At 35.2% G+C, this 15,453-nt stretch overlaps 1 protein-coding gene across 2 annotated transcripts in view; it reads right to left on the reverse strand.

Annotated features, from left to right (window-relative positions):
• RALGAPA1 (Ral GTPase activating protein catalytic subunit alpha 1) overlaps nucleotides 1-15,453 on the reverse strand; it is a 117,924-nt gene that overhangs the window by 49,374 nt on the left and 53,097 nt on the right. For both annotated transcript variants that reach the window (XM_088529283.1, XM_088529282.1), the window contains exons 25-31: nucleotides 14,080-14,208; nucleotides 12,986-13,111; nucleotides 11,507-11,565; nucleotides 8,120-8,228; nucleotides 2,945-3,055; nucleotides 1,848-1,916; nucleotides 4-138 (exon numbers count right to left, since the gene is read on the reverse strand). In XM_088529283.1, coding sequence (XP_088385409.1) covers nucleotides 4-138; nucleotides 1,848-1,916; nucleotides 2,945-3,055; nucleotides 8,120-8,228; nucleotides 11,507-11,565; nucleotides 12,986-13,111; nucleotides 14,080-14,208 — 738 coding nt within the window. The remainder of the gene's footprint in view (nucleotides 1-3; nucleotides 139-1,847; nucleotides 1,917-2,944; nucleotides 3,056-8,119; nucleotides 8,229-11,506; nucleotides 11,566-12,985; nucleotides 13,112-14,079; nucleotides 14,209-15,453) is intronic.

Consider the following 15,453-nt stretch of genomic DNA (forward strand, 5'->3'; position numbering starts at 1 on the left):
TACCTTATATATACAGTTAAGAACAGATCTTTCCGTCTTATCATTTTCTGCTCCTGTAGCGTGAAGAGGCTGCAGCAAGGTCTTTAATGGTAAGGCCATTATCCAATCCAATAAACACAGGAGTAAGGAGACCACCAACTGTAAGAAACACTTTAATTAAAAATCATTTAGAAGAGTACCTGCTACTTTACTTTATTTTACTTTTCTGCTTTACTTTCATTTCTTAATCTTATGCAGCAATGCTTAAAAGTCACTGAATATTCAAATCCCATATTATGAGCAAAACCTGAATATTTTGAGATGTTTAACAAAGATCATCCATACAACGGCTTCTCATTACAAAGGGTCTGTGAGTATATACTGTGGTTAAGTAGATAGCTATAATTTTGTAAAACTCTTTTTCAGGGCATTGTTTTTAAAAATGACAGACTATGCATATACAAAATAAAGTTGACATAATCTTGCACATAAACCTTATTGCGAAGTGAACCAAGGATTATGCAAGACTGAACTATTTCAACTACATTTAGTGCTCTTCCTTCACAATCTGTTGATGTGACTCTGCAGCATCAAGTGTCATATGGAAGAAACCTAACTGCTTTCTGTCTCACGGGCTACCCAATAAAAGAACCAACTCCCTTTAGGGTATATTTTAAAGACTCTAGAACGGAATCATACTAAGATTTACGAACACCAAATAATTAATAACTGACTGGCTCCAAATGATTATTTATAATTTTTAAAACTTATATGTGGAAGAAAAAAATCCTAAGATAAACAGCTGTAAGATTCTTTAGAATATTTCACAAGTTAAATGAAAGACTTTCAAAGAAAACCCACTTAAAATATTTATTATCAGAAGATATACAACATCATATACAACTTCATATAAATCATTACAACTTTTTCTCACAGAGGCATGGTCTAATAAACCAGATGTGAAGGGCTCTGAGTATTTTTAAATCCTGTGAATTTTTAAGATATCTGTTTTAAGATTGCCTAAGTTTTTCATATTAGTTAAGCTTATTTTTTTATGGCATGTGATATGAAATGATCAGAGTTAGCTCTTGAGGAAGCTTCTTCACTTATGGGAACCATTCACAAGGGGAAAAATGGTGAGCTTGACTGTATTTTACACTAGCCACCAACTTACCTCTGATGGCCAAAATGAGCAACAGAGAATTTTAGCTTCCATCGGATTGGGGGGCACAGAATGACAAAACTCTCAGTGACAAGGTGCACTGAAGTGCCCAAGTTTAAAAAAAAAAATCACTGCTTCCCACAGGTCTTGCCCTCTGCAAAACCAAACGATTCGGGTATAGTTTTCAGGAGGCAGAAAGTACTACTGTGAGTATCAGATGGATGAAGACAATGCCCATCTTAGCCAAGGGTCTCAGGCCCACTGAGAATATAAAAGAGAGCAATCATTTTGAAGGAGGATGGCTATCACAGCCTCCTCTTGGGAAGCACAAAAAAAATCATAAGCTTATAAAAAGCCTACAAATGCCCTCTCTATAAGTCATAATATATTTGCACTATAAGAGATGTTTGAAAAATCCACATTACTTTTAAGTTCATTTAGGATAAGGAAAAAAGACAGAAAAACCTGCTAATTATCAAAAACAGTCAATTTCAATCATTTTTTAAATGCATATTTTCTGATAAATCCATCTGGAATTCATTTGCATGAAAGTGTATCGCTCATAATTTTTGGAAGACTATACTATATTATAGATGACGATCTGAATCCTTGCTTTAAGGCAAATTGTAACAAACTTCATAATAAAGTTATGTAATAAACCCTTCATAATTAGATTAACACAATAAAATGTAATGAAAATATTTACCCTCTTGTCCTGTTCGTAAGAGGAAGCTTCTGTACTGGGTAGCAGATGTGTAATAGTTGCTATTAGAATCTGTGAAAAATACAGCAACAAAAATATAATTTGAATATGCAATGCCATATTTGAATATTTAAGTTGAATATTTATATATTTTTAAGAAGGTAAATATGACACAATACTAAATTTATGGTTAAATTCTATTAAATTATTTTGAGCCAAATTATAGTATTCCTTACGGCCTCTTAAAAAAAAAAAAACCTTTTTTTTCCTGAATTTCACAGAAGGCATTGAAAGGACACATTATGCTTGACTGATGTAGGTGCATTAAGGTCAACAAAAATATGCAGCTACTCCAAATATTCAGGCATGAGGCAAACTGTTCAAGACAATGTAGGGTGCGGAAAAGAGCCTGAATAGGATTGTGCACAGGGGCTGTTTGAACCCTTCTGTTTCTCAAAACTGCTAGAATCCGTCAACATCATGCTGCCTCCTAATCAACAACATGATTGCACAGGAGCAGAGAAATGCTTGCTACTCCTCTGAAGTTTCCAATCAATTCCCTGTCCAGTCACCCAGGAGACACTAAAACCTTTACCTCTCCTCTGTTACTCACAAAGGATTCACAAAGGATACCATATACTTCCTATTACAGAAAGGTGTATTAACTTTTTTTTTTTTTTTAATATTTAAATGGATAAGCAAAATGCAACTGCAGATTCATCTTTTAAGGAAGCACTTTCCCACTAAAAGAACTGCTTGCAGATATTCGATAAATTCTTTTGTTTGGACTTGATTGATAATATTGCCATGTAACTAACAAAAAAAAATCATGTTAGAAAAAAATATGCATGTTATATATTTTTGAATGTATATTTAATAATGTATATTTAATACAAAGTTTTAACTTTGCATGTTAATACTGGAGTTGATGAGTAAGGTTGATGCAAACCTGGGCTCCCAGAGTTGAATCAGAATATGTTTAGATAGTTAAACAAGTGTGAAATATACTTCTCAAGGTTCTGTCCGGAATTTTAATTTCAGTGAAATAAATTTTACAGCTAAATTTAAAATAACTAACATTTTCATTTAAAAATACTTACTTGAATAATCCTTAAAGGCGAATCAGCTTGGTATATTTGAAGTCTATGTACATAGTGAATTAGCATGTTCAACATACTGCAGGCAACTTGGGCTACTGTTTTATTTGGAAACTAGAAAACACAAAGCAGCACAGAAACAATGAATATGTGATTTCACATATGTATGACAGGTAAGGTGGTCAGGAATTTCACTGACAGCTTCATCCATATTATACATGTAAATAGTTACAAAGGGAACTATGGAATTAATTTTTTAAAACGACAGACTTTGGGAGACAGAAAAGTTACATAACCCCAAGAAAAGGATTTCAAATTCAAGAAAATATTTCATCTTCACCGAAAGCAAGTTTGTCAAACTTACTGGGGAATCTCAAATCACGCAGAAACTGGTAATTCATCCTTTGATCTTAAAAAAAAAAAAAAAAAAAAAAAGCCACACACACAACAACACAACAAACACACCACACTTAAAAGAGCATTCTCGCTATTTAGACTTTTATATTTAGACTTTTATATTTAGACTTTTTTGTTGTTGTTTTCTTGAACTGTGTCCTTGATCACTCCGTTCCATTAACCTTTTACAAAAAGGCATATCAAAAAAAAAAAAAAAAAAAAAAAAAAAAAAGGTTGAAATGGGCAATCGGCTTGAAGACAAAGTTAAGCATTTCAGAATAAAATTTGGGGATGGTAAAATTTTAAGAGTGAAAAATGCACTGGAAGAAAATTCTGCCCTGACCCAGTTCTTACTACATCATTTTTTATTTTTATGCTCTTTAAAAGACAGTAACAAGCAGGAGCATAAGCAAAAGCATAGAGTAAAAGGCTTTAATTAACTTTTTTTTTTTTTTTTTTTTTAATTTGCAATGTTCATATGAGCATACAGACAGACTATGAATGGCTCTTGTAAGCCAGATGGAGATACAAAATTTCTTGCTCTGCCTTTCCCTTTTTCTTACTGTACCTAGCTTCATGCTATTGTTGGTTTTTAGCAAAAACAAGGCAGGCTTCTTACATCTGCAAATCCTCCCAGAGTTTTAGACAAGAACATTATTTTATTTTCCTGATGACACAGCTTATGTAACCAACGTACTGATTTTAACATCTAAGCCTCAGTGGCAACCAAAATATATATATATATATATAAATGAAACTTTAACAATTCGATTACAAACTTGAGATCAAATCCAGATTGCTGGAGAGATCCTTACAAGCCTGCATGAAAAACTCCAAAGTCACCGACACTAGAGAGGACAAAAGGTGCGGACAAACCAGAGCACCTTAATATGGAATATCTAGATTACTGACTTGAAGAAGAAATTATTTGAGAAAAAGACCTGGAAACTTTTCAGCTATTCAGTATTTACAAACACAGAGCATTTTCTTTCTTTCTTTTGATAAAAATGACAATAATAGAAAAGGAACACACCAATGGGAACAGCAGTCTATAAAATGAAGATGAATGAGATATTTCTAGCATTGGCTTATGCAAATCATTTAGTTTCTTTCTGTGTTCTGGCTAGGAACTTGTTTTTGTTTTCATTTAAGAAAGGTAACGAACCGGTGAAGCCATATATTTCACAGAAAGGCTGAAGAGTATATGTAATGAATATAAGTAGACTTCAAATCTTGTACACTTAGATTTTCAAGTCTTATTCATGGAAGGAGCATTGGGTATAAAGCCTGATTAATAATATACATATTGGCCAAACCCAACATTTCATCTGCTTTGCAGATCTGCCCCAGCAAGGTCAATATCACACTTCCAAACAGAAACTTTAAAACAGACACAGAGCTATGTGTTTTGCAAGTACATTTTCCTAAACGAGTAGCAATACGTATTTTATGCTGGATAGCAAAAAAACTGCCCTTTGAAGGCTGATTTGTGCAGCTTCCCCTCCCCCTGCTCCCGTGCTTGTAAGGACCTGTTGTTTTCTGGATCTTACATCAATAGTTTACCTAATTGCCCATACTTGCAAACGCACTGTTTAGCGCTCATTCCACTGAGACCGTATAACACAATTTCATGATGTAGCTGCAGCATTTTTGAGCGGGGTGTTATATAGTCCTGAGCTGCAGTGGTCTGGCTGTGGTTCTCTTTGCTCAGACTTTCTGAACAGGTAAAACATACTGAGTTAGGACCACACTTGAGAGAAGTGTCAAATATATTCAGAGAAAGCTATCAGACTGAAGGTCTGACGGTGCTTCTGTATGTCAATATTAAGCACATATTTTTCTCTAACATTTCTATTCAATATTACTTGCTCACTTGTACTCATCAAGAAGTTGGACTAGGACTATAGATCCCTCTCCATTTATTTCTCCCCAAAACAAGAATATAAGCCATTCTCAGAGTTCAGATCTCTGACTACTTGGAAAACAAGATATTGCTTAAGTAGCAAATTGGAGCTAATATGTTTTCCCATGATGTACTTATGAATTCTTCATTTCAACATTATGTTCTCTTGTAAGTTTATGCCAATACTCAGAAGAGGCGAAAAAACAGCGTGCACTGGACATTTTTGCCAACATAAAGCAAAGAAAAGTAGAACTATAAACATCTTTGCTTTCTCATTCAAGTAATTTGTGTTTAATAAAATGAGCTACAAATAAGTGGTTTAAGAAATACATCAAAGAGAAACCAAGGAAGTCACAGTGAATGTCAAGACTAATAATAGTTCTTTTTTATATATAAATTAGAGAAATAGGATAAAAACAGTATCATTTGCCTAATATCAAATTTGCGCAGGATCTTGGTAAAATGCACTAGTTAAGGGATACTGAAAAAGCACAGGAAAGACCTTGGAAGAGAATGTCACTGAAGCTGCATAGAACAAATGTCATTTTGCAAAACAGGAAATTGCAACATACAGTCTAACAGAGAGCCCTGAAGCTATCCAGTTTAGAAGCAGACTCAAATCCTGATCCACATGATGGAATCAGATGATTTGCTAAGATATCTTTCAGCTTCACTTTGCAGAAAAAAAAAATAGTCAACAACATCTATATCTGCCATGTATAACAGGTGTATACTCCTGTTTTTATCATCATGTAGATACAAGAAAGACTATGCATTGACTTTAGATGTAAACAGAGAACATAGAGAAAACTTCTGAAAATAAATGGGGAAACATAATTTGCCGAAACTAAATATGTCAAGTCTGAAAAATGCTAGAAAAATATTTTTTTAAAAAAAATCCGATTATTCCCTAAAATATAGGGCAATAAGGAATAGATTTGTAAAGAGATAAATATACAAGAAGAACAGACTGATAGATTGAAAAAAAAAAAGTTTTTAATACAGGGATGATAAAAGGAAGTTGTTGATATGCCATCACTATGAAATCTGAAAGCTGGACCTGAAATTCCTCAAGACTTGTTTCAAAATAGCGCGTACTACTGAAAATTCTATTATTCCCAAAAGGAAAGGCAAGACAACTGTCAAAAAAATCTATTCAGATAATTTTTTCATGTGTTGTTCAACAATAAAACAGCCATATCTGATTAAGTTGCTCTTCTAAATGAGAATCACTGTGCATATTAGCTAGGTATGACAGATTCAAACAAAAATCAAATGCCAGAACAGTAAGTCATCCTAATTTTCAAGAATTTGTGACAGTGTTTCTGGTAGAAAGACATGATAACTATCAGACACTAAAGTTTTATGTTTCAATTTTTTTTTTCATACCATTTTAAAAAAAGAAAAACTAAAAAACTTTCTGAAAAGCTATTACTAGGTGCTATAGCATGTTTCATAAAAACTTGGAAATAAATTTTAATGATAGACTTAAAAATAGGTCCTCTTTATTTTTCATGGAAATCAGAATTTTCATTTTACCCTTTCAACAGGCAGTTAATTATTTGATTCAAACTCTTGATATATCTTTGGATTCAGTTTATTTCTAGCAGGTGCTGGCCTAGTCTGATTGACACTGTCCTGGTACAAGTGCAAAGAAACTCTTTATCAAAGAAAACGTGACATCTTCCAGTACTTCCGTGCATCTAGTAGAAGCACCATAGCAGCCTTTTAAGTAACTAAATTCCAGAGAAGTGATGCTGTATAATGTAACGTCCTCACACTTAGAACCGAAGAGGCAGAGATTCCAGTCAGGATACGGTGACAGGAATGTTGGGTGTGGGCAAGGAGAGGTCAGGTGAGAAAGAAGCACAGGAAGATTCAGGAAAACTTTGCTTGGCCTTTGTACTTATGACCTTCCCACTCTCTTCTCTGCTCCCCTCTTACAGTCTGGCAGTGACATAAAGGCAACAACTTGGCTTGGGACAGGGCTTTGCATATGATGGCAGATGGCTTACAAGCCTGGGTCCCTTCCAATTCGCTCTCTCACTTGGCCTTTCCTTTTGCAATGTGTCAGGAGGAGGTACCATGGAGGCTGCAGCGAATTCAGAGCTAGGGAACCCAGGTTGCCAATTGTTGGGAATGTGATTTCCTTGGACAATCATGTCTAGTCAAGTCAGAAGACCCAAATATTGTCTAAAGAAAGACCTTAGTAGATTTGTGTACTATGTACTATGTATTTAGTACCTCTTAGGGGTTCCCCAAAGAGCCAGCTAGTTACAGGGAGGTGCAGAGAGTCTCACTCAAATCTGGAGTGTAGGATGTGATAAAGATGATGGGAAGGGGTTCAGCTGGACCAAGCCAGACAAAGTCAGTAGAGCACTGTGGGTTTTTTTTTGGAAACTTGAGCTGCTCGGATTATTTATGAGAAATGGGGATGGACATAAATTGTACATTCCAAAGGCCAGAGATTAGAGGTGGGTAATAACACACACTAAAGTAGGGAAAAAAAAAAAAAAAGAAAAAAAAAGAAAAAGAAAAAGGAGAAAAACAGGAGAAAAACAACAACAACAAAAACAACAAAGGTAACAGCTGATCTAAGTGGGGGGAGCACATTCGATTAGAACTCTAGTTAAATTCCAGAGATTCAATGCCTCATGTCCCAGAACACTGTTTCTTTAAAATTTTAAAAAGTGTAAATCATAAGACAGATTTATTTGATAAAAGAGTTCAGAGATGCAAAAATTAAACTGAATTCATTCCTTTGTGAGGACTCAAAATGTGAAGTAAGAATGCTAAAATGTGATCGTGATTCTGAAGACAAAATATTCTTAAAGTATTTTTTAAAGATAATACATACTGCAGAAGTGTCAATTCCTCACCTTTAAAGAAACACAAATCACATTCAGTGCTTCCTTGATCTGAGGATGATGTGATTCATGAACTAACTCTTCACAGATCCAAATGCCAAGGCTGCAAAGAGCAACACATCTACAAAACAATGTTGGAAAGAAAATAGTTGAGAAACAAGCTATGGTATCCTGCTACAAGAATGTGTTAATTTCTGTGATTCATAATATGCTTTGCTGAAACCTAACAAATATTTTTTAAAAAATTCTAAAGGAACTATTAAAAATCCTTTATAATGCTGTATTTTTTTTTTAAAAAATGAGGCAGAAATTCAACTGCCCAGATCAAGAATCAGGAAGGAACAGGGGGAACACTTTTCAGAGCAATTAAAAGAAATTAAGAACTACTCCAGCCCTTCATATTTCTCTCAAATTAAAAATTCTACCTGAAATCAATACATTAACAAGCCATACACATTTTAAGAAAAATTTAAAACCAGATGGAGGTGACCCCTGCCCCTCCCCAAACAGAGAGTTTATTCATATTTATTTAGACTTACAGACACAGAGGCAGGAGATGGGATGTTAATAATCCACAGGTACTTTTTTTTTTTTTTTTTTAAAAAAAGGTTACAATAAACGAGGATGAATGAAGAGGAGTAAATGAAGGCTAAATACAGTGCACATTGTGACCTGACACTTAAAACGACTGCTTATGCTGTTGTTTCTTTAGGACAAATATTTTACCTATAGCAAGAATTAATGTTTAATTACGGCAATTATAATCTACCCAATTTTGATATCAAGAAAGGGATCAGGAAAAAAAATATAAGCAAACAAAAAAGTGAAGGAAAAATTATATGATAGAATAGAAAGAGAAGCAGAAGTGCCTGTGAATTAGTGTCAGAAAAAGGATTAGAAGATTACATAGAATCACAAATTGCAAGAAATCACTAATATGTAGCAAAAATACATCTTCAGATGAGTTCTGCTTAACAGTTACAGTGAGGATAACATGCTGAACCATCTAGTTCTGCACAGTACTGCTGAAATCTTAATTGCAGCACTGCCTCCATTACATTTTAGATAATAAAATTTAAGAATAATAAAGATAAATTTCACGGAGTCCAGAAAAAAGTGACAAAAATAATGAAGAACTTCGGGAAATATAACATATAAAAGGAAAATTGAAGAGCTTATTGACTCTAACTTACAATTAAGGAGGGAAATGATAACAAATCTTCAAATTCTAACAAATTTTAAGTCATCAAGGAGCTTAGTTTGCCTAGAAAAGATTTCTGCTAAATACTAGCTATAAAGGCTGCCTAATTGCAAAAGTTAGCTAACTATTATAACAATCTACCTAAAGTGTCTATAATTTTTCTTTTTTAGAAAACTTTCAGAACAATCTAGGTAAACTATCAGGAATAGTTTAGATACACTTGTGTCAAAAGAGAAGAGCTTATAAAACTGCTTACAGCACCTACCTAATTTACACTTTTGCCATTTCCACATTGTGTCTTTCAACACATCTTGACCAAAGAAAATAAGAGCACTGCATTGATATAAAACATTAACACAGATGCCTTGTGTAAGTTGTCTCAAAAAATAAACCTTTAGTATACAGTAGGTAGAGAGTTCTAACTCCTTCTTACTTGTTTTAAGACTTTTCCTCTTATTACTGACAACTACCTTATATCCAGTCATGTACTGACTTGCAAGATATCCAGAAGCCTGCGAGGCTCTACAAGGAACATCAGCATAGCTATCATCCTGAGCAGCTCCTGAAAACACTGTAGTTGTGGGGCTACAATGTTTTACTGAAGAATCAGAGCCTTAACAGCACAAGAAGAGATGAATACTGAGTTCAACCTGTTGCTTCTTTTTTAGAATTTTTTCACACAGTCAGCAGTAAGAGAGGAATTTGACTAAGAGTTGTTAATCTTTACAGATAGAGATCTAAGATTAGAACATTTTTCAGATATCTGACTTTTCTGAAATTCAGTTGGGTCAAGTATGCAGTGAAACACAGAAAACAAAGCTCTGTGGAAGAGACAAGGAATATAAATACATAAAACCAGGGTAACAATAACAGCACTCAAACTTATTGGAGGAACATGAAGCTATGCACATTAAGTTCCAAGAAACCGAAGCTCTCTTCTAGGAAACTGCAAGGAGAATTATGCAAACGAGGACACCCTTAAGGGAGGGTGTCAAAAAGATGGGGCCAGACTCTCTTCGGTGGTGCCTGTTACAGGACAAGAGGCAACAGCCACAAACTGAAGCAGTGGAAGTTCCCACTGAATTTGACTGTGAGGTGACGCGACACTGGAACATGTTACCCACAGAGGTTGTGGAGTTTCCTTCTCTGGAGATATTCCAAACCTGCCTGAATGTGACTGTGCAAAAGATGCTCTAGGAGACCCTATTTGTCCAGGTGGGTTAGACCAGATGATCTCCAAAGGTCCCTTCCAACCTCAGCCATTCTGTGACTCTGTATCCCCCTACTAGTGGCTGAGTCGATGTGGCACACCTTTGATCGTACCACATGTGAATTCTGTACCACTGTGAAGCAGCTGGTATCAGGAAAGTTATTCTCAGAAGAGATGGTAGATCAAGTGCCCCTGAGGAGCACAAACCATCACTATCATCACAAGGAGAACATCTCTCTCGCTCTCCTAGGAAAGAGAGAGAGAAAGAGGCATAGAAAAGCCATGGAAACACTAGGTATTGACTCCTTTTTAATCTTCCTCTGATCTTCTTTATTACTAGAGTCATGCCTGTGGTGGGCATTATAGGCATGCCACGATGCTCTATAACAGAAAGCCTCTGGGGAGGGAGAAACAAATCCTAAGCAAAGCAAGGAACAGAAAAAAGAACCAGTAATTATTTTCTTCTAAGTTGTCTATTTGATGAACATACCTAGGTTTAAATAATTAGAGCAATCATTCCCCATTTATATTTAGCTCTATATTCACCGCTCATGTACCTTGGATTTTTTTCTGTTATGCAATTAAGTCAGTTGGTCTAATAAAAAGTAATCATACACATCATACAAATAATTTTACCCTTAATCTAATTCAAAAAAAAGAAAAAGAAAAAAAACCCCTCTCCTGTACAGAAAATCCCTGAATTAAATACGAGTGGGGCTGAGAGAGTACATAGAAGAAATATCATTGCACTCTTACCCTTATTTAAATCCTTTTCTATCAGCCACTGTCAGAGACATGATACTGGGCTAGACCAACCTTTGGTCCCACAAAAAATCTCTCTTCCCTTTTATTCACACGCTGAATCACAGTTTCGATATTGGTTCAATGAAATATATATTAACTTTAAGATCGCTAATCCACTCACTCGAAAACAGTATTAACAGAGAAGAGATCTTTATAATTTAGAAGCCCTTTTTGTATGACCTACCGTGCAGGACCAGATGGCTCCTCTCTTGCAGAACTTAACACAGTTTTAATTATGAGCTCCTAAAACAAAGAGGAAAATGCTCAGTAATTTGCCTCAACTCCATCACATGATGCATCAGAAAATTTGACTTTTACGATAATAGACACAGACAAATTCCTTAGTTAAGTCTCTCTTTCTCTTTTTTTTTTTTTTTTTTTTTTGGTCTGTTTGCTTACCAGTGCTTCTGGTTTCCAGCCTGTCCAACATGCTAATTGTTGTGCTACCCAAGAATATCCCAAGCTCTAACTGTTTGTCTGATTCTTTTCAATACATTTTCACAAATTACCATAGTTAGAAAAAGCTCAAGTCAATAGTACATTTAGCTGCAATAAATGTAATTTATGTAATAAAAATGAGAAAGCAGGAATTTAAATTCAGTTCCAAAACAACAGCAACTTCCAATCCCCTATGCCTCTTAAAACTGAAATATGTTGGAAACCTATGAGGAACCTTACCTAGACATGGCAATCAGACATGACAGCAGCAAAACATGTGAGCTTAGCTATGGTCAGTTCCAGTATAACAGCACACTACACAACTCTTGGTGGTAAGATCTCCATTAATACAGAGATATATGTTTTTAACATATAAAAGTTTACTAAAGCCTCTAGTAAAATAGGCAGATTTTAGCAGCTGTAAATTAAATAATGCATCTGGAATCTTACTGTCTTCTCAGATGAAATCTGTGAGACTTCCAATAGCCACAGTAAGAATGACCTTGAAACAGTAAAGCAACATATGTTTTCCTTTTATAAGTGCACATAAAGACTTTATTATTCTTATTCGCTAAAAGTAATTATTCTTACTAGCTAAAAGTAATTACAAAGTATGTTTAGCAGTATAAATTATGACAAGATTTTATGGAAGCTGAGATCATCTGTTTTAGATGATCATAGAATCATAGAATGCTTAGGGTTGGAAGGGACCTCTAGAGATCATCTAGTCCAACCCCCCTGCATACGCAGGGACACCTAGAGCACGTGGCACAGGACTGCCTCCAAGCGGGTTTTGAAGATCTCCAGAGAAGGAGACTCTACAACCTCTCTGGGCAGCCTGTTCCAGTGCTCTGTCACCCTCACTGTTAAGAAATTTTTCCTTAAGTTCCTATGGAATTTTTGATGTTTCAGTTTCTGGCCATTTCCTCTAGTCCTATCAGTGGCCACCACTGAAAAGAGACCATCCCCGTCCTCTGCACTCCCTCCCTTGAGGTATTTATATACACTGATTAGATCCCCTCTCAGCCTTCTCTTCTCCAGGCTGAACAGGCCCAGCTCCCTCAGCCTCTCCTCATAGGGCAGATGTTCCAGGCCCCTGATCATCCTTATGATCTATGACAAATTTTAGAATCTTAAATATTAATTAATATTTCCTGGAAAAAATATCATATTAAACATGTCATTTGGAGTTGCAATACCATTCAAATATTCTTAAAATTCCTACCTTAACATCTGTAAACTGAGACACAGCAATGTCAGGAATGTTTGGGTGAAGAGCTGGAAGTTCATGATATAAATTGGGAAAACAGACAAGAGATCCTAAAAGAACTTGTGCTTCAACTCTTGGTGCCTAGAGGAAACAAAGGTTGGAGGGAAAGATATGTTCTTACTGCAATCAGGATGGTGACATTTTTAGACACCTTAAAGAAGAATGGCTGTAGTTTTAGATGTTAATATCCCTAATTGTAGATATTAATATCCCTTTTCCATCTCCAAATTCTGTACTGCTCATCAGAGATCACAGCCCTGTGGACTGCTACTCATGCCTGGTCTATGTTCCCATTTTCCAGACTGCCAAGAAGAAAGTGAAGGAATTTTTAGGACTTAAGAAAACTAAATCACTGACCAGAATAAGACTTTAGCTTCAGCTAATTGAACAGGATGTAGAAAACTACTGAAGTTGAGAAAAGTTACAGAGACAGTATTGTGAGGAATAGCTGGATTTCACAGATGATTATGGAGGAATGAAGTGAGAAGCAGCCATAACTCATAGGGAATTGGGAGGGGAGTATGGGGGACCTTTAGGAGTCATGCAATGCCAACGGTACCAAGTAACACCATATAAAGCTGAAGTTGCCTAGGTAGTAATCTCAGAAATACATACAAATAGATCAAACATGAGTAGTTTCAAGAGGTCTCAAGCCTGATCATAAAAAGTTATTGCATGGCAGAGGTACAGAGAAATAAATATACTTTTAAAATGAATGAGTTCAAAAGGACAGGTATTTTACAACATTTCAGGTTAGTAGCACTCAATCTCTCATAGTCTCAAATGAAGGGGAGAGAGAGAAAAAAAAAAAAAAAGGGCACAAGATACTCTGTCCCAGCAGTATTTTTAACATCGTCTTTTTTCTCTGTAGAGAACTTACATCTGAGAACTTGCAAGTTTAGTATTCTAGAATAAACCACCAACAATATCTGCACTTGTAACCATTACATTGATTTCTGGGGGAAAATTAACACTCTAGCTGAAGAAAAATGTTGCTTGGTTTTCTTTCAAACTTATACACAGATAAAAATGAACTGATGAATACTCACATTGAGAAATGAGGAAGCAGCCACCCTTCCTGCTGCTACAATGAAATCCATAATAAGCATGGTTGCTCCAGGCAAGCCAAGTGAAAAAAACTGAGGAGAGCAGTGCTTGATGATTGTATTGACAATATCCTTGCAAAAGACAGGAAAAGAGAAAGATCAACACAATGAAAAAAACAGGTAGATATTTACTAAAGCCTCAAAAATAAAATAGTAAGAAAGCAACTTCACTGTGGCAACTAAGGTATTAAATTGTTACTGAGCAAGAACTAGCATAAAAAAGATACATATCCTAGGACAGTTACCTAATGTAAGTCACCTGTGGTAAACTTTACAGATCACCTTATCCTTGGATATTATAGTTCCAGGCTATACAGGTCATATTACTTTTTGTGGGAGCCTTTAAAAAGAATGTTTAAACCCTACAATATTTTCATACTTCTTCATATTACAACCTATGTAAAAATTATTTTACTTTTACCAAATGCAAGCAATAAAATATGAGGGAAAAGGCTAACTTAATTTTGCACCATGCTAAAAAGGATTTCAAAGCTAATCAAAATATAGCAGAGAAGCTAAACAGAATTAAAGGAAAATAAAGGCAGTCAACTGTAGCACAGCGTGTAAGAATGGTTTATCCCATTAAAAATGTGCTCCAGGACAAACTGCTAAGTTTAGAACTAGCATCATCTTTACTATTGTACTTAAACACAGTATTTCTGGCACAAAATCTTAGGTGATTTAAGCAGTACAACGGGATTTTGATACTATGTTCCTAAGACACTCCTAGCAAATGCTCATAAATTGCCAATAAGATTGTTCTGTGAGGAAAGGAAAATTTGTATAAAAACCCTAAACAACTAGAATCATAACATTCCTTGCTGTTATTTTTCATTGATCCTTCTATATACTTATGTAATATAGGTGCAGAAATTCCTGAAAATGCTCAACAAAGAAGCTGCAAAAGATAAGGATGACTTTCAAAAGTATTCTTTGACTATTCGGTTTTTTGGTTTAAAGAATTCATATATGATGGAATTATTTTCAGATGGATTCCTCTTTTCCTTCTTACCCTGTGTGAAAAATCTGGTTTTCTGTATTATTACCTCAGAGACTTTTGTTGCCAAAAATCAGAGACAGGCATTATTTTTAATGCCTAGGTCAGAGATTCAAGACAAACCACTCTGGGAGATCTTGATTACAAAGAAATCTGTTTCTCTTCAGAGCTGCAAACTAAGTTCTAACTAAAGCTAAGTCTTTCACTTTTGCTTTATATATATAATACTACAATAACCGTACTATGGTCAACAACACTTGGAGATCATTTGCAGAAATATCTTTGAAATGGGTACAACTGGTTTAGACAAACAAGCAGAA

Source organism: Tinamus guttatus, unplaced genomic scaffold, assembly GCF_059628265.1.
Source record: "Tinamus guttatus ecotype Peru unplaced genomic scaffold, ASM5962826v1 Tinamus_guttatus_pri_ptg000327l, whole genome shotgun sequence".
In the NCBI taxonomy this organism is placed as follows: Eukaryota; Metazoa; Chordata; class Aves; order Tinamiformes; family Tinamidae; genus Tinamus; species Tinamus guttatus.